Source organism: Kogia breviceps, chromosome 18 (genome assembly GCF_026419965.1).
Source record: "Kogia breviceps isolate mKogBre1 chromosome 18, mKogBre1 haplotype 1, whole genome shotgun sequence".
NCBI lineage: Eukaryota > Metazoa > Chordata > Mammalia > Artiodactyla > Physeteridae > Kogia > Kogia breviceps.
Window position 1 is genome coordinate 5,364,388 of NC_081327.1, and position 22,330 is coordinate 5,386,717.

Here is a 22,330-nt window from a genome sequence, read left to right on the forward strand (position 1 = left end):
GCCATTTCTGGTTCAGAGCCGGGAGTCACCAGCGCTAAACTCCTTCGCTCCCAGACCTCAAGAGTGAGAGAGTGCGTAGTGGCTGTGTCAGTGTGCAAGCGTGGACACCAAGCGGGGACGCGGAGAGGGGCTTGGATGAATTGGAAGATTGGGATTGACGCATATATGCTAATATGTATAAAATAGAGAAGCACTGAGAACCTGCTGTGTAGCACAGGGAACTCTACTTCACTTCCTTGTACAGTAGAAATTAACACGACATTGTAAAACAATTCTACCCCAGTTAAAACAAAGAAGTTAGCGATTCCAGGAAGCCCTCCTCCCTCAAGATTCTCCGCTCGGCCCCTGAGCCTCTCCTCACTCACAAGCAGGGTTCCAGGTCCCCGCCACCCCGCCGGCCCCCAGGTGGGAGGAGACGGAGCAGGAAGCCGGGGGTCCCAGTTCAAAGGCTCCAGAATCTCGTTCCGGGCAGGCAGAGCTGAAGTACGGGCTGCTCTTCCTCTGGAGCCGAATCAGTAGGTAACCCCGCCCGCTGAGCTCTGTAAGGTGAGAGGCCAGAGTTCCCAGACACAGGCATCAGGCCCCCGAGCCCCCTCCTCCAGGGCCCGGGACCTCAGCCTCAGATCCCTTCCTCCTTTGAGACCCCAGAATCAGCACCCCAGCCCCTGCTCTCCAAGACTTAGGAGTCCCAGTTCGCAGTTCCCTTTCCCTTCAGACCCGGGCGTCTGGGGAGCCTAATACCCTCCTTCCTTGGCGTGTAGGAATCCAGCCCCTGAGCTCCCAGCTCCTCACATCCAGGAATCTGGGGCCCCAGCCCCTTCCCCCAGCGGGACCCAGAACAACTGCCCCAGTATCTCTGCTTCCTCCCCAGTGCCGAGATCCCTAGGATTTTGGTCTCCTTCCTCCTCCGCTCAGCCCCGTGCCCTCTGTCTCCCAGACCCCACCATGGGACATCCCACGCCTGCTGCAGAGTCGGGGTCTGGGTGTTCCCGCTCTCGCTGCTGGAACCCCGGGCCGGTGGGGGGCGCTGGGGGCCCGGAAGTCATCGGTGGAGCACCTGAGCCTGTGGGAATACCGTGGTGGTGGCTGAGAGGGTGCATGTGGTGGTGGCACGCGGGGAGACGGGAAGCACGCGATTACGTGCGGGCGCTTCTGTGGGGCGGCTGGCGGCCCGGTGCACGGGACGGCGGGTAGGATCTGCTGCTATGGCATGAGTGCTCTAAGCCAGCAGGGCTGCCTGCTGAGGGGCACAGATACACACACAGGAGGATACGGGCACGGGGACACATGCTCCGGTGTGTGACTCTGTGTGTGGTGACCCACGGCTTCCGGGAGTGTACACGTGTGTCTGTGTCGCAGCGCGTGCGCGCTGGGAGGCGAGCAGCGGAGGGCGGGGTGTGTGTCTCCGCTGGAAAGCACAGTGGTTTTCGTGGCCCCTGCACTGACCCACAGGATGGCGATGCAACCCTCTCCGCGCTGCTGCAGGACACTTGAGAGCGCGGGAGACCAGGGTGCTGCAGGGCCACGAGTGCAGGCCCCATCAGCAGCCTCGGCAGACGGCCTTGTTCCAGGGTGTCCGGCTAATAAGTGGGGATGTTCTCATAGATGACAGCTGTGTCCTCACAGCAGCCCACTATAAAAAAAGTGTGAGTGGATTCCGGGGGCAGAGGTGGGCTGGAGCCTGGGGAAAGAGGGGGCTGGGGCTTTGCTCCGGGAGGCGGGAGCTGGGGACTGGGTCCTCGAGAATGGAGGTCTGAGAGGAGAGGGGACCTGGACTCCTGGGTCTTAGAAAGGAGGGGGCTGGGAGCCCTTATCCCTGCCTGGGTCCCAAACTACCCCCATCATTACAGGAAATACACAGTCTGCCTGGGAGATCACAGTCTGTAGAATGAGGATGGGTCCGAACAAGAAACGGCTGTGGCTCAGCCCATCCCACAGCCCTGCTACAACCGCAGCAACGGGGACCCGAACCATGGTCTGATGCTCATTCGACTGTGTGATCGGGCATCCCTGGGGCCCAAAGTGAAGCCCATCACCCTGGCAGATCACTGCCCTCAAGTTGGCCAGAAGTGCACCATCTCAAGCTGGAGCTCTGTCACCAGCCCCCAAGGTAGTGGGAGGGAGAGGAGGAGCTGGTTGGCCCAGTGGACCCCAAGCCATTGGCAAAGCTTCGCCTGTAGAGTAGATAAAGAAAGGAAAGTGATCGTGTTGTTGAAGTTCACAAGCGGTCCACGTTAGAAAGCTTAAAGACCAGAATATTAACAGCAGTGGTGGGAGAAAGGAAACAAATTAACAGATTGTTAACAGGGCTCACAAAAGTGGATGGATGAATGAATGAGTGGATGAATGAATGCATCTCTCCTTTAAGGTGGAGAGTTATGAGACCTTTTATGGGTACAGGATTTTACAGTCTTCACCACAGACTTAGGATACATGGGCTCCTCAGTGGCCCGGGAAAACAGGCTCCCTCTTCTCCCTCTTTTTTTTTTTTTTTTTTTTTTTTTTGTGGTACGCGGGCCTCTCACTGTTGTGGCCTCTCCCGTTGCGGAGCACAGGCTCCGGACGCGCAGGCTCAGCGGCCATGGCTCACGGGCCCAGCCGCTCCGCGGCACGTGGGATCTTCCCGGACCGGGGCACGAACCCGTGTCCCCTGCATCGGCAGGCGGATTCTCAACCACTGCGCCCCCAGGGAAGCCCCTCTTCTCCCTCTTGAACCCAAGATTCCTCGCCCCAGATCCCCTCGGAGTCCAGGCCTTTCCTCCTCCACGACTCACAGTCTAGGTCCCCAGCCCCCTCCTCACTCTGGACCCAAAAGTCTGGACCTCCATGGAGGCCCTCCCTCTGGGGCCTCAGAGTTCAGGTAGCCCCTTTGCCCTGCTTCACAATGAAAAAATTAGGGCTCAGCTCAAAGAGGTGATGTGGTTCGCCAGGAAAGCAAAGTCAGGATTCGGGCCCCTGCCTGTCTGACTCCTAAGAAGACAATGGGATGCTGTGGAAACCTAGCTGCTCATGAATCAGGAAGGTCATTTCAAAGCATGGCTCTGCCCCTTTTCTCTGGGCAAGTCTCTTCCCCACCTCTTGTCCTCACTTTCCTCATCTACAAAACTGGGATAATTATCCAATAGATTTTTAAGCTCCATGAGGGCTCAGGTGACATCTCTTTTCATTCCTATAGCGCTCAGGGTGGTGACTGGTACACAGTATGTGTTCAATAAACATTTGTTGAAAGAATGCATGGATGAAAGAATGAAAGCATCCCTCCTTCAAAGAGCTGTTGTGAGGGTTAAATGAGATGGTGGGCCTATAGCTTCTGGCACATAGAGGTACCTGATAGAATTTTTTCCCTCTCAAGTCTATTCTTCAAAGGTTAATAAGAAAGATTAATTCCACTGTCAATCACCAATTCAACACTTATTTTGTGAGCATCTGATATGCCCCAGGTACTGTAGTGTACAAAGTCTTATGGAGTTGCATGCTAGGTGGGGAAATAGACAATAAACAAATACATATAAAATGAAATATTAGGTAGAGTCAATTGCTATAATGGAATATCATAGGGGGGAAGAAAATAGGGGGTGATGGAGATGTGGTGTTTTGGGGGTTTTTTAAGAATTTTTTTTTGATATGGACCAGTTTTTTGAAAGTCTTTATTGAATTTGTTACAATATTGCTTCTGTTTTCTGTTTTGGTTTTTTTGGCCCTGAGGCATGTGGGATCTTAGCCCCCCGACCAGGGATCAAAGCCACACCCTCTGTATTGGAAGAAGTCTTAACTGCTGGACTGCCAGGGAAGTCCCGAGATGTGTTGTTTTAATTAGAACAGTCAGGGAAGGCTTCTAGGAAGAGGTGATATTTGGAAGAAGTAGGATTTAGCTGAGGTTGAAGACCTGGTGGTCTGGGAATGGAAGATTAGAAAGGGTCAGAGGTGTCCCAAGGGGACATGTCATCCATGTCCCCAGTCACCTGATCCTGAATTTCTAAAGAACTCAGGGCAAGAAACAAAAGGTAGGGTCCCAAGGTCCTTCTTTAGGTGGAGAAAAAGAAACAGCAGGGGCCATGGCTTTGTTTCATGTGGTGAGAAGTGATGTACCCTGTGAAATGTGTCAGAAAACCCCGTGCAGCTGTGGATACACAGACGGGAGGTTGGATACAGACAGGGATGGAGGGGAAAGCGTTGCCGTCTCTGGGAACTTGCAACCTCTGCCCCCTCAGAGAATTTTCCTGACCCCCTCAACTGCGCAGAAGTAAAAATTATTCCTCAGAAGCAGTGTGAAGACACCTACCCCGGGCAGGTCACAGATAGTACGGTCTGTGCACGTGAAAGCAGTGGGGCTGATACATGCCAGGTGAGTGACTTCTGAAACTCTCTTCTTCCCTCATTCGCCCTGTAGAGACTGGAGGCTTGGCTGTGGGGTGATCCCCGAGAGTCAGCACCCCTACCTCTACAGAGTAGGAAGCAGGTGCAGAGAAGGCCCTCTCTCCCTGCAGGCTACACAGCACAGGAATCAGAATAATTGAATTGTCCTTGTTGTTTTCTTGGGGACGCTTGCCTGCAGGGTGGGGTGCAGGGACAAGGTGGGGATTAAAGCGAGTCGGAGGATAAGTCCACGAAGGAGAGAGTCTGAGTCTAGAGGGCGCGTAACCTCCCTGCCCTCTTTCTCAGTGTTAGTGCCTGGAGTTTGTGCTGACTTTACCGATGATCAGGTAGTCAGCTGTTTTTTCTTCGAGTCCTGACTGGGTTTCCCAGCATGATTGCTTTCTCCTATGGTGGGTTCCTTGGGGAGCAATGCTGACTTCCCAGCTGGCCAGGGAATGGCGCCATCGACTTCAAGGCTCCCTCAGTGAGCTCCCCAACCCCAGGGTGACACATCTTATTTGCCGTAGATATAACACTCTCTTTCCTATTGGCTGCAGCTTCAGTAGCTCCCCTTGGATTTGTCTCCTTCATGGAAGCCCCACCCCCTTTGCTTATGATTGGTCCCTGAAGACAATGCTTCAACGCTTCCTTTCCTATTGGCCAGGAATAGGATAGGATCATTGCCATTAGGGATCCGGCCATGGAATCTAACCTTTCTGGAGGATTCCCTGGAGACAATGGTTTCTTCCCACATGCTTCCACCATTGTCCCTTGGGTGTGTGTGTATCCAAAAGAACCCTGCTCCTTTCTCGTATGTTTTGTAACTGGTTTCAATGATCTCTTCAAGATTGGCCAGGAATGGAGGAACTCAGTCCCTTCCATGTAATTCCTACTTTCTTCTCTCTGGATTGTGCCCTCCAGACGGCATTCTCTTCCCTCATTGGTCAGGATTTCCTCCATTGACCTTAGACATCCTGTCTGCATCCCCCGCACATGGAAGCCCCACCGTGCTCTCTCTCACCATTCGTGCCAGGAGACAATGCTCTATCCCAAGGGACCCAATCACGTTACAAAGCTGGTACTAAATACTGGTACAGCAGGGCATCTTAGGTGAAAGTCTTCTTTGTTTTTTTTTTTTTTTTTTTTTTTTTTTTTTTGCGGTACGCGGGCCTCTCACTGCTGTGGCCTCTCCCGTTGCGGAGCACAGGCTCCGGACGCGCAGGCTCAGCGGCCACGGCTCACGGGCCCAGCCGCTCCGCGGCACGTGGGATCCTCCCGGACCGGGACACGAACCCGCGTCCCCTGCATCGGCAGGCGGGCTCCCAACCACTGCGCCACCAGGGAAGCCCTTGGTGAAAGTCTTCTATTCTCACCTTCTAGCGAGATTCCAGGGGCTCACTGGTATGTGGTGGCGTTCTCCGGGGCATCACATCCTGGGCATCAGACCCGTATGGGGGGCCTGAGAGATCTGGCGTCTACACCAACATCTGCCACTACCTGGACTGGACTAAGAAGACCATGGGCAGCAAAGGCTGATCCCAAGATGAGCTCTAGATCTCCCTCAGTAAACTCACAACATCAGCCTGGCCCCTTGCCTGTGTGCGCTTTGGCCCTCTTGAGAGGGGGGGAGGGGCAGAGGGTCTGAACCCTGCTGGGAGGTGTGATGGGAGATGGAGAGAGATCAGGACCTGCATGGCCATTCGGGCCATCACCACTGGCCAAAGTGATCCCCCTTTTTTTCTGAAAGGACTTGGAGGAATGGGAGGTTAATTTTAGGGGAGAGAAGACATAAGGATTTCCAAATATCCAATGGGCTGGCCTGTGAAAGACAAGTTGAACGGGTTTTTGTTTAGTTTTTCTGAGCAACCAAACTGTATCTAAGCTTTGGGGGGGAGATTTCTCCTTCAAAACTGTGAGATTGGGCTTCCCTGGTGGCGCAGTGGTGGAGAGTCCGCCTGCTGATGCAGGGGACGCGGGTTCGTGCCCCGGTCCGGGAGGATCCCACGTGCCGCGGAGCGGCTGGGCCCGTGAGCCATGGCCGCTGAGCCTGCGCGTCCGGAGCCTGTGCTCCGCAACGGGAGAGGCCACAGCAGTGAGAGGCCCGCGTACTGCAAAAAAAAACAAACCCCAAAACACTTTACTTAATATCCCAATACCCAACTGATATTTAAATATCCCCAGTGGAATGTGAACCCAGAAAGGATTTGAAGATTAATTTATGGCATGAAGGAGGAGGGTGGCTGAGGTTGAGGGGAAAGGACTTGTCCAAGGTCAACCAGAAATTCAGGAATAGAAAAATGGATTGTGGAGTCTGGCAGGAGATCTCAACACCAGTCACGCACAAAAGCTGGAAGGACCCACCTATATCAGGGAGCTTTTGTATACAAGTAGCAGAGCCCCGGTTCAAACTGGTTTATGTGTAAAAGGGGATTGGTTGGTGCAGGTGCCTAGGAAGGCCTTGGAGATGATTCATAATGTTAGAAGTGAACTGGGTATGAGTCTCAAGTACCTGTATTGGTGACTTAAGCCAATCATCTCTGTCTCTCTGTGACAATTTCTCTCTCTGGCACTCTGCCTGCTTCTCTCTGTCTCTGTTTCTCTCTCTCATATGTGTGAACTCTTTCTCATCTCTGCTTGTCTCTTTCCTTCTCCTGTGGCTCTCATTCTAGCCTCTGTAGACAGACTTCTTCACGTGGAGGGAACATAAGCAAACCCAGCAGAAACAAAGATCTCTTTCCTCCCAACATCTTGATATTAATCCCAGGGAAGAATTCTGATTGGTCCAGCTTGAAATGAGCCCACCCACTGGATTAATCATTATTTCTAGGGAGGAAACAATGATCTTGTTGGCTTGACTGGGTCAAGCGTCCATCCCAGAGGGTGGGAGGGTTTGGAAAACTATGATTGACAGTTTCACCAGAAATATATGAAATGAGGGGGCAGATTCCCAAAAGAAGTGGGAGCTGTTCTTGAAAAAAGGGGGGAATGGAATCCTGGAAGTCAGAAACAATGGGCCTTCAGAACCCAAGGAGCTGAATCAGGAGGTTCCGGAATCGCAACGTCCAGGATCCCTCAGAGTAAGGCACAGCTGCAGGACAGCAAGATACCAGTTCTCAGGTGTGATCAGGCAAAGGATCAGGACATAAGTCTGTGTGCAAAGGAAGCATGAAGCTGGGTGTCTGGGTGGGACTTAGGAACAGGACTAAACCCAAAGGGCACAAGAGGGCTGGGGATAGGGGGCTCTCGTCAACGTGGGCACGTGCATCATTAACAATAGGCCTATGGGGTTCCAAGTTCATTTTTAGCCAAAAGAGATTCTGAGCATATATGACAGTGGCCCAGGGAAACTTCCTTCTCAGATTGTGGGTTTGTACAATGGTTAGACTGTGGGAAATCCTCAGCACTCGAATTCTGACCTTTCTGCCTCCTTAGCTGTGGATTTGGCACAAGGGTTCTAACTTCTTTTAAACTTCCCTTTTTTCATCTACAAAATGGGGAAGACAGTCCTCCCTTGGTCTCATGAGACGAATAGAGATGTGGTTTGCAGAGCAGCCGACACATCACATAGTAGATGCATGAGAAATGGAAGCTGCCTCCTCCCTGGTAGGATGAGGTAAGGCAGCCAATATTATTTAATTCTATCGCTTGCCTTGTGAAGTAGATTTTGCTTTCCTCCACTTTAGAGAGGGACAAAGTGAGGCTTGGAAAAATTAAATCACTTATCTGAGATCACAAGGAGGGCAACTAGGGTTGGTCAAACCTGGGTTTGTCTGACTTGTGAAGTCAAGTTCTTCTTGTCACGCCCTGTGGCTGAATGGCTCAGGGAACAAGTAAGGACTGGGTTGTTCACTGATCTGTGGGTGACAGTGATTTGCAAACTAGTATTTATTTTTAAGTACCTCCTATGCTCCCTGGTTTGGGCTGGGTGCTTATAAAAACCCCTTTGAACACCAGACACGTTTCTTCTGCTTGTGAAGACCAGTGTTTAGCAAAAAGTCAGATTAAATAGTCAAGAACACAGAAAGATAGGGACTTCCCTGGTGGTGCAATGGTTAAGACTCCACACTCCCAATGCAGGGGGTCCAGGTTTGATCCCTGGCCCGGGAACTAGATCCCACATGCAGGGCACAACGAAGGAGCCTGCCTGCCGCAACTAAGTCCCAACACAACCAGAAAAATAAACCACCACAGCAGCAGAAAGACAGATATGCCAGACTTCCCTGGTGGCACAGTGGAGAAGAATCCGCCTGCCAACGCAGGGGACATGGGTTCTCTCCCTGGTCCAGGAAGATCCCACGTGCCGCGGAGCAACTAAGCCCGTACGCCACAACTACTGAAGCCCGTGCTCCTAGAGTCCGTGCTCCACAACAAAGAGAAGCCGCCGCAACGAGAAGCCCGCGCACCGCAATAAAGAGTAGCCCCTTCTCGCCACAACTAGAGAAAGTCTGCGCGCAGCAACAGAAGCCCAACGCAGCCAAAATAAATAAAAAAGTAAATCTTAGGGCTTCCCTGGTGGCGCAGTGGTTGGGAATCCGCCTGCCAATGCAGGGGACACGGGTTCGAGCCCCGGTCCGGGAAGATCCCACATGCCGCGGAGCAACTGGGCCCGTGCGCCACAACTACTGAGCCTGCGCGTCCGGAGCCCGTGCTCCGCAACAAGAGAGGCCGCGACAGTGAGAGGCCCGCGCACCGCGATGAAGAGTGGCCCCCGCTCGCCGCAACCAGAGAAAGCCCTCGCACAGAAACGAAGACTCAACACAGCCAAAAGTAAATAAGTAAATTAATAAATTAATTTAAAAAAGAAGAAAGAAAGAAAGAAAGACATATATGCCAGGCCCAGCAGAAGAGACATCCTGGTGATTTAGGAGTCAATGGCTAGGCTCCAGAGTAGCACGGCAGCTTACCTCGTTTTAACAGTACGCTGATGAGGCAGGGGGCTGAAGAGAGAATCCAGGAATGAAGATTTGGACAACAGGTAACAGATTGGAAGTCCTGCCCAAATTCCTGTCTTTGGGAAGCCAGGAGGGAAAGATACAGATTGCTGGCTCACGGTGCTGTGAGGTCGAGTGGCCTAGCATCCGCCTCTACTTGATTTGGGAGCCCAAGTCAAGAGAGTAGACACACCTCATGGCCAGGGTCCCGGTGTGGAATTAGTGGGGTCGGGGGGTCCGAATTCTGGGGTCTGATTTGAGATTTGATGAGAGTGTCTCAGAAGTTTCGGGGACTTCACTTGAATTTAGTCAGTGTGGGGTCAGCTGTATGGTGTTAAGTGGTGAACTTTATTTTATTTTATTTTATTTATTTTTTTTTTGTTTTGCGGTACGCGGGCCTCTCACTGTTGTGGCCTCTCCCGTTGCGGAGCACAGGCTCCGGACGCGCAGGCTCAGCGGCCATGGCTCACGGGCTTAGTTGCTCCGCGGCATGTGGGATCCTCCCGGACCGGGGCACGAACCCGTGTCCCCTGCATCGGCAGGCGGACTCTCAACCACTGCGCCACCAGGGAAGCCTGGTGAACTTTATTTTAGAGTGTGTGTGAAAGGAAGTATGGAGTCAGGTGGGGCATGGAGTTGGAAAAATGAAGATGGGGTGAGGGAGAGAGTTTGGCACGGAAATGGGATGGGATTTCGTGTAGAAATTGGGCTGCAGATGAGAGTAGGGCCTGGACTGGAGTCAGAGTTTGGGGACTGGTGTGAGCTGGGCATGGATTCATGGGAGGACGTCAACGTGGTCTCCCTGGAATACGACAGGGGTGAAGATTATAGTCTGAGCTGTGCACGTGGTCAGGTTTGGGACGGAGGCCATGGCGACATTCAGTGTTTGGGTCAAAGTTGAGCTTGGGTTATGGTTCGAGATCCAGGGTTTGAGTCAAGAGTCAAGGGTTAAGGTTGATTGAGGGGTGAAATCTAGCCTGAGTTGATATTTGGAGGCAGGAACATGGTCAGGAACTAGATTCCAAGTTGAGGTAAAAGTTTAGAATTGGTCAAGGATATAGCAGAATTGAGGGTTAGGGTTGGGTCCGAGTTAAGGTTTTGGGTTAAAACTCAGGCTTGCATCAATATGGGTGTGGAGCCTTTAGTATATGTGTCTTCTACCATCTGATATCAGGCTTGGTCAGAATTCAAAGTGAAACCTACGTGTTACCTTTTTAAATTTCTATAATTTGACTGTATCCTCTATCAACGTTAGTGGTGGATGAGAAGATAGACTAGCATCTTTCAATATGCTTATTTATTCTGTTTCCCATACAACATTGTTTAGTTTTGGAATATGTGTCTGCTGATATTCAGGCTTATAATAAAATAACTGTATTATTTTAAAAAAAAAGATTGTTGTTGAGAATTGTGTCAAAGTAAGGATTGGAGTTAGAATTATGCATGAAGTCCCTGGATTCTCTCTTCAGCCCCCTGCCTCTGCAGCATTCTGTTAAAAAAGAGTGAGGTCTTTTTTCCTCTCTCATAGGCACTTGATCATATCCAGCCGTGTCTTCTCAATGAATGGTACCACCATCCATCAAGCAAGAGACCGTGAAGCCTTAACATCTGTCTCCCTCACCACAACTTCCATTCAATCCATCACCAAGCCCTGCTGATTATCCTAAATGCATCTTGAATGCATCCACTTATTACCACCTCCACCTCCTCAATGGCTTTATCCAAGTCACCATCTCTCATCTGAACAATAACAATAGTTTCCTCATGTCTCCACATCCCCTTAAAATCCCCTTCATATAGCAGCCAGAAAACACAAATGTTGTTACGTCACTCCATCTCTCTGCTTGACCATCTGCGGTGTTTTTTTTTTCCTTGGTCCACCAGCCACTTCTCTCCCCAGTCCCAGGAAGGCTTCCACCATTCCAGATTTTACATCCAGAAGGGGCACCATCTTGAAGAAGAAAAGAGAATTCTTCCGGTGTCTTGTTTTGGAAATAAGAAAGCCTTTCCGAGAAGTACCCCAGTGGTCTTCCCGTCCTTCCTCATTGGACAGAACAGCATCACATGTTCATTTCTAAACCAATCCCTGACAGGCAGAAATGGCTTTTCTGCTTGGTGCAGTAAAGCTTACAATCATGATGAGGATAAAAGATTATCCAAACAAAATTGGGGTTCTGACAGAAAGACAGAAGGAATGAATGTTTGAGTAGGCAACAATAAAGTCTATTATGGGCCAAATTATGGGACCAAAAAAAAGAGTTGGAGTAGGGGTCAGGACTGAGGTAAGATTTGGGCTCAGGGCTGAGGAACAAATCACATTTTGGGGGTCTGATTCAGAAGTTGGGGTCAGTTCCGCTTTTAGGAACTTGCCTTCAGGTAGAATGGTTCCCCTCTCACTCAAGGTAAACACCAAAGTCCTACACTGATCTTTAAGGTCCTATGTCATCCTAGCCCTATTATCTCTCTGACCTCATTACCTGCCCTTGTCCCCCTGATCATTTAGCTCCAGTCAAAAGGGCTCCCCTGCTAGAACATTCTAAGCATGCCCCTTGCCTAACTTACCTGCCCATTTGCTCTGCCTAGGACTCACTACCTCCAGGTAGCTACATGGATCAATCCACCGTCTCCTTTAAGATTTTGTTCAAATGCCATCTTCAGGTGGAATCTTCCTAATATTATAACCCCAGGGGTCCCTGAGAGTGGAGGAAGCCAATAACTCCCTATCCCTCTTCCCTGCTCTTTTTAAAAATTTTATTGATAGAATACAGTAAATTATCCTTGGTTTAGAACAGTGCCCCAATAATTAAGAAGCCAGGAGCAACTCTAAACCTATCACTCAGCTTTTGAAGGTACACTATGACTCAGACAGCCCCCATGATATGCTTTCTTGTTCCCAGGTTCTCCACATGACATTTCTGCTTTTTTCCTTTTCAATGCACATTTCTCTCAGTCCTGTATTTTTAATGCAGAGCTTTTGCTTTGAAAAAGCACAAACTGCAACAGAGCAAGTCGATACTGCCTACAATATTAGATGTGAAAAATCACCATGGATGCATGTGCTTGGTTTACCTTGAAAATATACTGAGAATAGAGTTCTCCTTCCGGTTCATTATTAGTTGCAAGGTGACTCTAAAATAAATACAGGTCTGTTACTTTCTCATACAGTCTGGTGGTGTAGCAAAGATGTTTTTTGACCTTCTGATGCATAACAGCAAGTTGCAGGCACATAGGAATTATAAAATATATTCGTTAAATGATTGTTAAGTGGCTGAATGGTGGCATTGATTTGAATACCCTCTTCCCTGCTTTTATTTTTCTCTGTAGTACTTACCAACATCTAACAAACTATATATTTTATAGATTTATTTTTGTATTCAGTCTCCACCCACTAGAACAAGAGGCTGTCTGGAGAAATTTTTGTTTGCTTTGTTGACCAGTGTCCCCAGGAACCAGAATAATTGCTGGCACAGAATAGATGCTCGGTAACTATTTCTTGAACGAACACAATTAGTGAAGATGAATGTACAAGGACGTTCAACCCAGCATGATTATAATTAAAACTATCCCCAAATACTCCGATTTGAAACAGAGGACATAAGTCAGGGTACAACTATAGTATGGAATGTTATGCAGCCATGAAGAAGGAAGGAGGACCCATTTAAACACACCAAGAGGAGGGACTTCCCTGGTGGCTACTCTGAGCTTCCAATGCAGGGGGCCCGGGTTTGATCCCTGATCAGGGACCTAGATCCCACACAGATGCCGCAACTAAAAGTTCACATGCCACAACAAAGGAGCCCGCCTGCCGCAACTAAGCCCCAGCACAACCAACTAAATAAATATTTCCAAAATTTTTTAAAATAGATAAATATACTAGGAGGAAAAATTGTTCAAGGTAAGTTATAAAGAAAAAGGTTATATTAGATAATGTTCAGTACAGACTTTTTGTTAGAAATACATAATATGCATAGAAATCTATAACACGGGAACACAGTCTATATTGGTAACCGTAAGCCTTTTTCACGGTGGAGTTAGGGAAAGCGTTTTCTTTTTCACTCGTACCCTATCTTAGGTTCTAAAGACATGACTGGGTTCCAGCCTGAACAGGTGGTCACAGCTGGTCAGAATTACGGGATGGGCTCTAGATCATCCCCGAGAGGGGACTGGGGCCCAAGTCAAAGCGCATCTCGGAGCCAGAGCACCTGTGTCTCCTGCCTCCGCAGCGGCCACCGGCGATGGGAGCCGAGAATGCGCAGGGGCGGGAGGGTGCAAAAAGTAGAGCGCTGCCAAGTGACTTAGCTGCCTCGGGGGTTCGAGATAACCAGAAGTGCAGGAAGTGGGTGTCTCAGAGCCTTTTCCACTGGCACTCCCGGGCGCTGAGGGAGGGAGCAGGGGCGGCGGCCTGACGTGGTATAAGACTGCTGCCCTGCGCAGGTCTGCAGACCCGACTCCGAGTCTGCGGCCCACGGCAGATCAGACCCTCCGGAGGTGAGAAGGGGCCTCATTTAGGGTGGGGGAATGAGGCTGGCTGGCCAGCTGACTCCTGTTCCTGACGGGGGGGGGGGTGTCAGTAGGAAGCCTGGACGCCTGGCTCTGACAGAGGAGGAGCTGGAGGTCTGGAATTTTGGGTCTCTTAACTGGGGATACAGACTTATGGATGGGGAGAGATGGGAGCCCAGATTTCTGGGTCCCAAGGGGAAGGACTCCTGGGTCTGAAGGAGGAGGGGGCTGGGGGCCAGGACTGCTGCTTCCTGAACTCTGTCCTTCTCAGCCCCAGCAGAAGAGACCCTTCCTCTGCCTGGCAGCCCCTAAGAGACTCAGAGGAGCCACCATGGCAGGATTCCTTCTTTCACCCCTGCTGATGCTACTGCTGTCCTCAGCCCTGGGATCTCCTGCACTGAACGGTGAGGGAGGGCCGGGAGGGCCGCCCTAACCCTTGGACCTCCCATCACCCCCAGGGACCCCTCTCTCCACGGGGTCCCTGAGTCAGGACCTCCCTCCGCTCCAGCAGCTTCCTCCCTCAGAAGATGAGACTCTTTGGCCTCCTGCCTCCTTTCTTCCTGCTTCCTTCTGACTCCTGGGGTCTGTGTCCCCCAGGCCCTGTCTTCTGCGCTCGGGGTCTCTCCTATCAGCTTCTGTCGTGACCCTCAGACAGACAAGATGTTCCTGCTGGGTTTCTGAGTGGGCTGCCTCTGTCTCTCTCCATCTCCATCTCCCGCTTCCTCTGCACTCTTCTCCATTTCTGCCTCTGCATGTGTCCCTGTCTCTCCGTCTGTCTCCATCTCTGTCTCCAAACCCCTCCGCTGCTTATTCAGCCTTCCTCTGACGCTTACTACCCATGTTTTTCTCCGGGTCTCTATCCAGCCTTCGACGACGGCAACAGCAACAGCAACGAGAGGATTATTGGTGGACGCTCGTGTCCTGGGGGCTCCCGGCCCTGGCAGGTGGCCCTGCTGGACGGTAATCAGATCCTCTGTGGAGGTGTGCTGGTCGACGAGTGGTGGGTGCTCACCGCTGCCCACTGCAGGAAGAAGTATGTGGCCGGGGGCGCTCCGAGCACTTCCAGCTCTCCCTCTGGGTCCCTGGTCCCCCACCCAGTCTCTGTTCCACCGCCCGCCGCGCCCCGCCCCGTCTCTGCCCTCCCTGCTCTCTGGGTCTCTGTCGTTCCCCTCCCCCACCCAGGATCTCTGCTTTTCTCCCTCTGGGTCCCTGTCCCACTCTCTCACTCGCAGTGAGTACAACGTACATATGGGCAGTGAATACCTGGGAAGAGGCCAGAAGATCAGGGCCACGATGTCTCTCCGCCACCCCGGCTACTCCACATGGAGCCACGCTAACGACCTCATGCTGGTGAAGCTAAGCAGGCCGGCCAGGCTGTCACAAGGAGTGAAGAAAGTCAACCTGCCCTCCCGCTGTGAGCCCCCTGGGACCACATGTACCGTTTCTGGCTGGGGCACCACCACCAGCCCTGTTGGTAAGGCTCCCTCGGTGACCCGGGAGCCCCAGACCCTGAACCCCTCCTCCCTCGGACCCCGGAGACCAGGAATCAGGTCCTTTTTCAGGATCCTCACGTTGAGCGCCCCAGCCCCCTCCTCCTTCAGGGTCTAGGATCCTGGACCCCCACCCTCTCCCCATCAGGACCCACGGGTCCACAGCCCCAGGCCTCTGACTGACAAGCCCCCCCCCCCCCATCTTGCAGTGACCTTTCCAAAGAAGCTCATGTGCACACGTGTCGACATCCTCTCCTCTGGAGCCTGCAGGAAGATGTACAACCTCTTGCTGGGAGACTCCATGCTGTGTGCTGGCGTCCCCAACTCCAGCACCAGTGCCTGCAACGTGAGACCTCCTTCCCCCCCTGCCCTGGGGCCCTGGCTGCTTCATCTCAGCACAGAGCCCTATCCCCCTCTATCCAGAATCTTTGCACCTGACCTTGGCGCTAAGCATTCCGTCCCACGCTAGGCCCAGCTTCCCCAGCTTTCTCTACCCCATTCTCTGCTCAGGTCAGTAGTGGCAGCGCGGTGGGGGCTGGTACGGCCCTGAGGATGAGGCAGAAAGACAGATGGGAGGGGCTGGGGACGGGCAACGCGCGGCCAGGACTAGGGGAAGGCGAGTGAAGCCTCGGCTTCAAACCCAAACTTTAAAGGGGAGCGGGTGCCCAGAAAACTCAGTCATCAAGATAAATCACATTCTAATGCAATATAGTTTTTTAAATCTGTGCAAAAGTCCACGATGAACAAAATGTCAGCATTTTCAAATAAAGAGCCATCAGTCTTGCTGAATTTCTCACTCACCTCAGGCTTCAGTAAGTCTCAGTACAGCCCTGTACTGACCCTTTATCCTAAATTGGGATACTGCGTTCATCGTGGCCTTTTTCATATTAAATTCAATTTTAAGGTATTGCAATAAAATACGATTTATTGCAATTACCGAGACTGTGTGCCCGAAGTTAATGCCCCACTCACCTCCCTTGGGTCCTGGTCCTGGGCAAAGAACCGTCTCTCCCGTCCTCTTTAGAACCCCCTCCCTGTCTCTGAGCATTATCTTCCCGCATCTCCCTTTACACCTGTTTTCATGTCATGCTCTCCATCCGTGTTGCCACCCGCCCCCGCCCCCATTGGCTGTCTGCTTGGGTCACTCTTCTTATTTGCCTACCTCTCTGCCCCTTTCTCCAGCCCCTGTGCTGCTGTTTCTCTGTCCTCCTTCTCCTCTTCCACCTTCCTTTTCTCCATCCTTTGCTCTACCCCTCTTCCTCTTCTCTGTGACTCTTTCGCTTTCCTTGTCTCTCTCCCCATTCCCGACTCCTTTGGCGGGAAGGTAAGTGTTCAGGACAGGAATGTGTGTCCTAGAGGGTGGGGCGTCCTTCTCTTCCCCTAGTGAGGGCCGGCTTCATGGACTGTGCAAGTTGGACAGTGACACGGGGTCCCGCGCTCAGGAAAGGCCCACCCTTGCTTGGTTCTTTTAGACCTTGGGAGTAGGAGTTTATTAATTTTATTTATTATTCATTTTTGCTGTGTTGGGTCTTCGCTTCTGCGCCAGGGCTTTTCTCTAGTTGCGGCGAGCGGGGGCCACTCTTCGTCGCGGTGCGCGGGCCTCTTACTACCGTGGCCTCTCCCGTTGCGGAGCGCAGGCTCCGGACGCGCAGGCGCAGCGGCCGTGGCTCACGGGCCCAGCCGCTCCGCGGCACGTGGGATCTTCCCGGACCGGGGCACGAACCCGTGTCCCCTGCATCGGCAGGCGGATTCTCCACCACTGCGCCACCAGGGAGGCCCCCACCCTCGGTTTAAAGCACTCCTGTTGCTGTCTTGAAATTCTTAATACTTTCTGAGCGAGGGAGCCCACACTTGCATTTTGCACTGGACCTTACGAATTGTGTGTCATCCGTTAGGCCCCTTATTTCCAAGACCACCCTGTCCCTCTTTCATGCCCATGTATCCACTCCCTGGACATAGTGCTTCTCCCATGGGCTTGGCGCTGAGTCCTCAAAGATGGGGAAGAAATGGGGCTCTGACCCCCTGGAAGCCCGGCCCCTTCCCTGTGATTGGTCCCACTGGCTGGGGCTCAAGCCAATGTCTTCAGAGAAAGTGGTTTGTCTTCTCCGTGATGGCCCTAATTCCTGCTCTACTATTGGTCCCCAGAGACAATGAGTCTCTCCCCATTGGCCGGGGTGGAAGTCTAGGGTCTGGCAAGACAAAGACTGACAACCGTGGGGGTGTCTGAGACAGAAGTGGGGGCGGGACTTCACGCTGAAGCGGAAGCTAATTTGCTTTGTCCCCTCCAGGGTGACTCAGGGGGACCACTGATGTGCAAAGGTACTCTGCAAGGCCTGGTGTCCTGGGGAGCTTACCCTTGCGGGCAAACCAGCTCCCCAGGTGTCTATACCCAAGTCTGCAAGTACGTCGATTGGATAAACAACACCATGAGAAAGTATAACTGATCTCTCCATACTCCCATCTCTCCATCCCTACACCCTGAGCAGGAAATTCACAGAAATAAGGACATCGATGATCTACAGTCATACTTGACTTTACTTTTCCTCAAAGACATATCAAAACATCAACAATATGCCATGTGTGTAAGTCAATCAAATCAGCAAGGACTTAAAACCAAAAACAAGAAACACAAAAACCTCAGTGCTGGTAAAGAGGTAGTGAGACCAGCACTCGCGGCCACTGAAACTGTAAATTCATACGATTTTTATGGAAGTTGATTTGGCAATGTGAATAGGACCATTGTTCTCCACGTTTGACCCAGTAATTCTAGTTCTAGGAAGAGACTACTGAAAAAAAAAAAAAAAAAAAAAATCCAAAATGTGGAGCAAGGTTTGAATTTATCACATTATTTATCATAGCAAAACAGTGGAAACACTGAATATGTCCCGAATCAGTGGCGTGTTTAAGTAAACAATAGGCTAGCTTGAGACAAGGATATTATGAAGCTGTTAAGGATAATAATTATGCAGAATTGTTAGTGTTATGCAAGGATGTTTATGCTATGTGATGTTAAGTGAAAAAAAGGAAGATACAGGGCTTCCCTGGTGGCGCAGTGGTTGAGAATCCGCCTGCTGATGCGGGGGACGCGGGTTCGCGCCCCGGTCCGGGAAGATCCCACGTGCCGCGGAGCTGCTGGGCCCGTGAGCCGTGGCCGCTGCGCCTGCGCGTCCGGAGCCTCTGCTCCGCAATGGGAGAGGCCACGACAGTGAGAGGCCCGCGTAGCACTAAATAAATAAAACATTTAAAAAGGAAGATACAGAAATACATGTGTATGTGATCCTTGCTATGTAAAATGAAAATATTCACAAAATAAAACCTGAAATCATGTGTGCCAAACTGCATATGGTCGTAGTCATGGGAAAGTAGCCTGCTTCCGTCCATTTACTTTACTGTGGGTGTGCACTTTTATAACCTGAAAAACAACAGTGGAAAAGCTCTGCAGATCTAAGGTGGAGGAGAGGAGACCCTCAGAGAGGAAGACAGGAAAGAAAAATGTATCTGATGTTTGGTCCTTTGCCTTGCCTCCCTGCCCACTGGCATATTTTTCTCCATTTTCTGGGTCTCAGTCTTCCTCATTGGTAAAATGGAGAAGAGAAAGAGGGAAAGGGAAGGTAGAGAGTGAAAGGGAGGGAGGAGAGAATTTGTCTACTTCCTCAGGGTGGAAAGGGGTGTGAAAGTGTTTCTGGGCATTTCACGAGCGACAAACTAGGAGAGAGGGAGAAGGTTTGGGGGAAGCATAGGGCTGGCAGGAAGTCAGGACACCTGGGTCCCACAGGGGCCGAAACTGAGCCCGCAGCCTCCTGGATGCCAGGGGAGGCCCAGGGGAGGCTGGGGGCTGGGAACCCGGGTAGGTGGTCTCCTGTCCTCAAGAAGGCAAGGAAGGGGCCTCAGAAAGGGTGGAGGTAGGAGTCCCAGTGACTCAGCCTGGCCATGCCCCTGCTCTTGCCATCGAAGTCTCCCGGGCAGGCATACCTCAGAAGGTGCTGAAGGAGGGAGCCTCTCCGATGCCCAGGACAAACCTCTCCTACCAGTCTTTCCAGTTCCTCCCCCAGAATTCTCGGACCGGTCAACATTCTCCTCTTGTTGAAGCTCCACCATCTTCTCCTCTCTCCTAGCCTCCTATTCTCCCACGCTTCTTCATATTGCAGGAAGTGTGTAGCCACCGTGGAATTTCTTAACTTCCTCTGGTGTTCCTGTGCACAGGAAGCTAAGACCCCTCCTCCCTCAGACCCAGAAGTCCAGCCCCCCGGCCCCTCCCCCCTCAGACCCAGGAGTCCAGGCCCCCGGCCCCTCCTCCCTCAGACCCAGGAGTCCGGGCCCCCAGCTCCTCCCGCCTCTGGATCTGTGTCAAGGTTAAGGAATGTCAAGAGTATTTGGCCACCACCCTCAAGAAGCTCCATCAACTTCCCCTCTCTCCAGCAAGCCACCCCCAATCCATATTCAACCTAAAAATTTAAAAAGTAACAAAACATCACACTTTCACTAGGTCAGCCTGTAGACAGTTGGCTCTGGCTCTTGGCAGCTCTTGTATACATGTCTGGAGGTGGATTGGTTTTTTTTACAAACAACTTCCTTTTTCTTAGGGTAGCTGATAAAGTGTAAAAGTTAAAGACACAGACTCTAGAAACTGTGCTTTTCGGGTGCCAATCCCAGTTCTGGCAGCTGCAAGCTATTCACCTTTGAGCACATCACTTCCCCACCCTTGTTCCTTCATCCTTGAAATGAGAGAAATAGCACCTATTTCCCAGGGCTGTTATGAAGACTGTATAAGTTTAATATTCAGAAAGTGCTAGAACATTGTCTGACACAGAATAAGCCTGCCATGAGTGTTGGGCTTTTTTGTTTGTTTGTTTGTTTTTGGCTGTACCGCATGGCATGTGGGATCTTAGTTGCCCAGCCAGGGATCGAACCCGCGTCCCCTGCATTGGAAGCATGGAGTCAACCACTGGACCGCCAGGGAAGTCCCTGAGTGTTGGTTTTTATTGTTTGTGACTTCTGGCTCTTTTCCCTGCTTACACTTCCATAAAGTTTTCTTGTAAAACGTTTTCTTTATTGAAGAGTCTTGCAGAGCATGTCACTTTGGAGAAAAACATCCCATAAACAAGCATGCATGGCATGTGGGGATGGAAAAAGCATGAAGGCCGCTGGCAAATGCCTAGAGTTGGGGACTTCATTCTCTCTCTTAGAGGTTCTTCCACCCCCCCACTGCCTACCACCTCCCTCCTTTCCCACAGGGCTCTCAATAACTCCTCCCAAATCCACCCACCCCACATTATAGTAAGGTGGAACCAGAGGGGGCCCCAAGAGATGGGCCATGTCCACCGCCATTTTGGAAGTTGAGTTCCAATTCCGGCTTCACCGCTTCCTGGGTGTTTGAGTTTGAGCAATTAAATTCCTTTCTCTGAGCCTCAGTTCTCTTTTCTGTAAAACACGAGTGGGAGTAATGAAGTCATTTAGTCATTTGGTCAACATTTCCTAAGGCTTCCTCTGGGCCGAGTCCTGTGCTGGTGCTTGGGACGCAGAGATGAGTCGGAACCAGCGCCTGCCCTCAAGGAGCCCATGGTCCAGTGGGGGAGATGGATGTGGGTCCAGATGGTCACCATCCAGGGTGACATGAAGGAGGCACCTGCTGTGGAATCTTAGCCGAGAGTGACTAACCCACCTGCAGAGGGTTGGAAGTTGGGTGACTTCCCTTCAAAGAAGTCTTCCTGAAGGAGGTCATGTTTAAGCAAAGACTTGAAGGACAAGTTGTTACCAGGAGAAGGTGGGAAGAGCATTCTGGGAGGTGGCAATAGCAAGGCAAAGGCCTAGAGGCGAGAATACACGGAATGGTTCAGGAAAGCTTCAAGTAATCTCCATGGCTGGAATACAAAAAGACTAGTGGACAGAGCTGCACTGAGAATATGGCAGCCACTCGCCTTGGCGGCTCCTGACTCGTGAGCTGTGGCAGCTCCAACTAAGTTGTGCTGTAAGTGTAAAAGACACATCGGATTCCAAACACTTATCATGCAAAAAATAAGAAAGCAAACCACCTCTTTAAAACTGTATTTTGGGGACTTCCCTGGTGGTCCAGTGGTAAAGAGGTCAAGAGTCCGCCTTGCAATGCAGGGAATGTGGGTTCGATCCCTGGTCAGGGAGCTAGTATCTCACATGCCTCGGGGCCACTGAGCCCATGGGCCACAACTACTGAGCTCGCGTGCCTCAACAAGAGGCCCTGTGCTGCAAACTACAGACCCCACGTGCTCTGGAACCCGCGCACCACAACTACAGAGGCTATGCGACCTGGAGCCCGGGCGCCACAACTAGAGAGAGAAAACCCAAATACCACAACTAGAGAGAAGCCCGCGCACCACAACGAAGAGCTCGCGTGCCGCAACGAAAGATCCTGCATGCCTCAATGAAGATCCCGTGTGCTGCAACTAAGACCCGGCGCAGCCAAGATACATTAAATAAATAGATAAATAAATAATCTTTAAAAATAAAAAATAAAATTGTATTTTGATTTCACATTGGAATAATATTGTTTTGGATGATGTATTGGGCTGAATGAGATGAGCTCTTGTCTTTTTGGTGTTTTTTTTATCTTTACTTTTTAAAAAAAATTGTGGCTACTGGAAAATGTAAAAGTTCATGTGGAGACTTCCCTGGTGGCGCGGTGGTTAAGAATCCACCTGCCAATGCAGGTGACACGGGGTTCCAGCCCTGGTCTGGGAAGATCCCACATGCTGCGGAGCAACAAAGCCCGTGCGCCACAACTACTGAGCCCGCGTGACACAACTACTGAAGCCCACGAGCGTAGAGCCCGTGCTCCACAAGAGAAGCCACTGCAATGAGAAGCCTTTGCACCGTAACGAAGAGTAGCTCCCGCTCCCCTCAGCTGAAGGAAGCCTGCGGGCAGCCATGAAGACGCAGTGCAGCCAAAAATAAATAAATTTATTTTTCTTAAAAAGTGCACGTGTACATGGCATTATAGTTCTTTTGGCCAGTGCTGCTCTGGATGCTTGAAGGGCTGGGACTTTGACCTGGAGAGGCTGGGGGACCCAGGCCAGGGCT

At 51.3% G+C, this 22,330-nt stretch overlaps 2 protein-coding genes across 5 annotated transcripts; both read left to right on the top strand.

Moving 5' to 3' along the window:
- Positions 1-208: 208 nt before the first annotated feature.
- LOC131744623 (kallikrein-7-like) lies at positions 209-18,610 on the top strand. Of its 4 annotated transcripts, none has more exons than XM_067018562.1 (6): positions 209-546; positions 14,059-14,191; positions 14,652-14,820; positions 15,020-15,261; positions 15,487-15,623; positions 17,566-18,610. In XM_067018562.1, exons 2-6 carry the CDS (start codon positions 14,119-14,121, stop codon positions 17,719-17,721), a joined length of 777 nt encoding a protein of 258 aa, XP_066874663.1. In that variant the 5' UTR covers positions 209-546; positions 14,059-14,118; the 3' UTR covers positions 17,722-18,610. The 4 variants fall into 4 exon arrangements, with proteins under 4 accessions (XP_066874663.1, XP_066874661.1, XP_066874662.1 ...); XM_067018560.1 differs by lacking the exon at positions 209-546 and adding an exon at positions 1,109-1,190; XM_067018561.1 differs by lacking the exon at positions 209-546 and adding an exon at positions 1,851-2,110.
- KLK8 (kallikrein related peptidase 8) lies at positions 946-5,892 on the top strand. The gene is given in 6 exon segments (XM_059044253.2): positions 946-969; positions 972-1,017; positions 1,486-1,669; positions 1,851-2,110; positions 4,212-4,345; positions 5,737-5,892. Coding segments are annotated over 6 exon segments (804 nt in total).
- Positions 18,611-22,330: the final 3,720 nt, after the last annotated feature.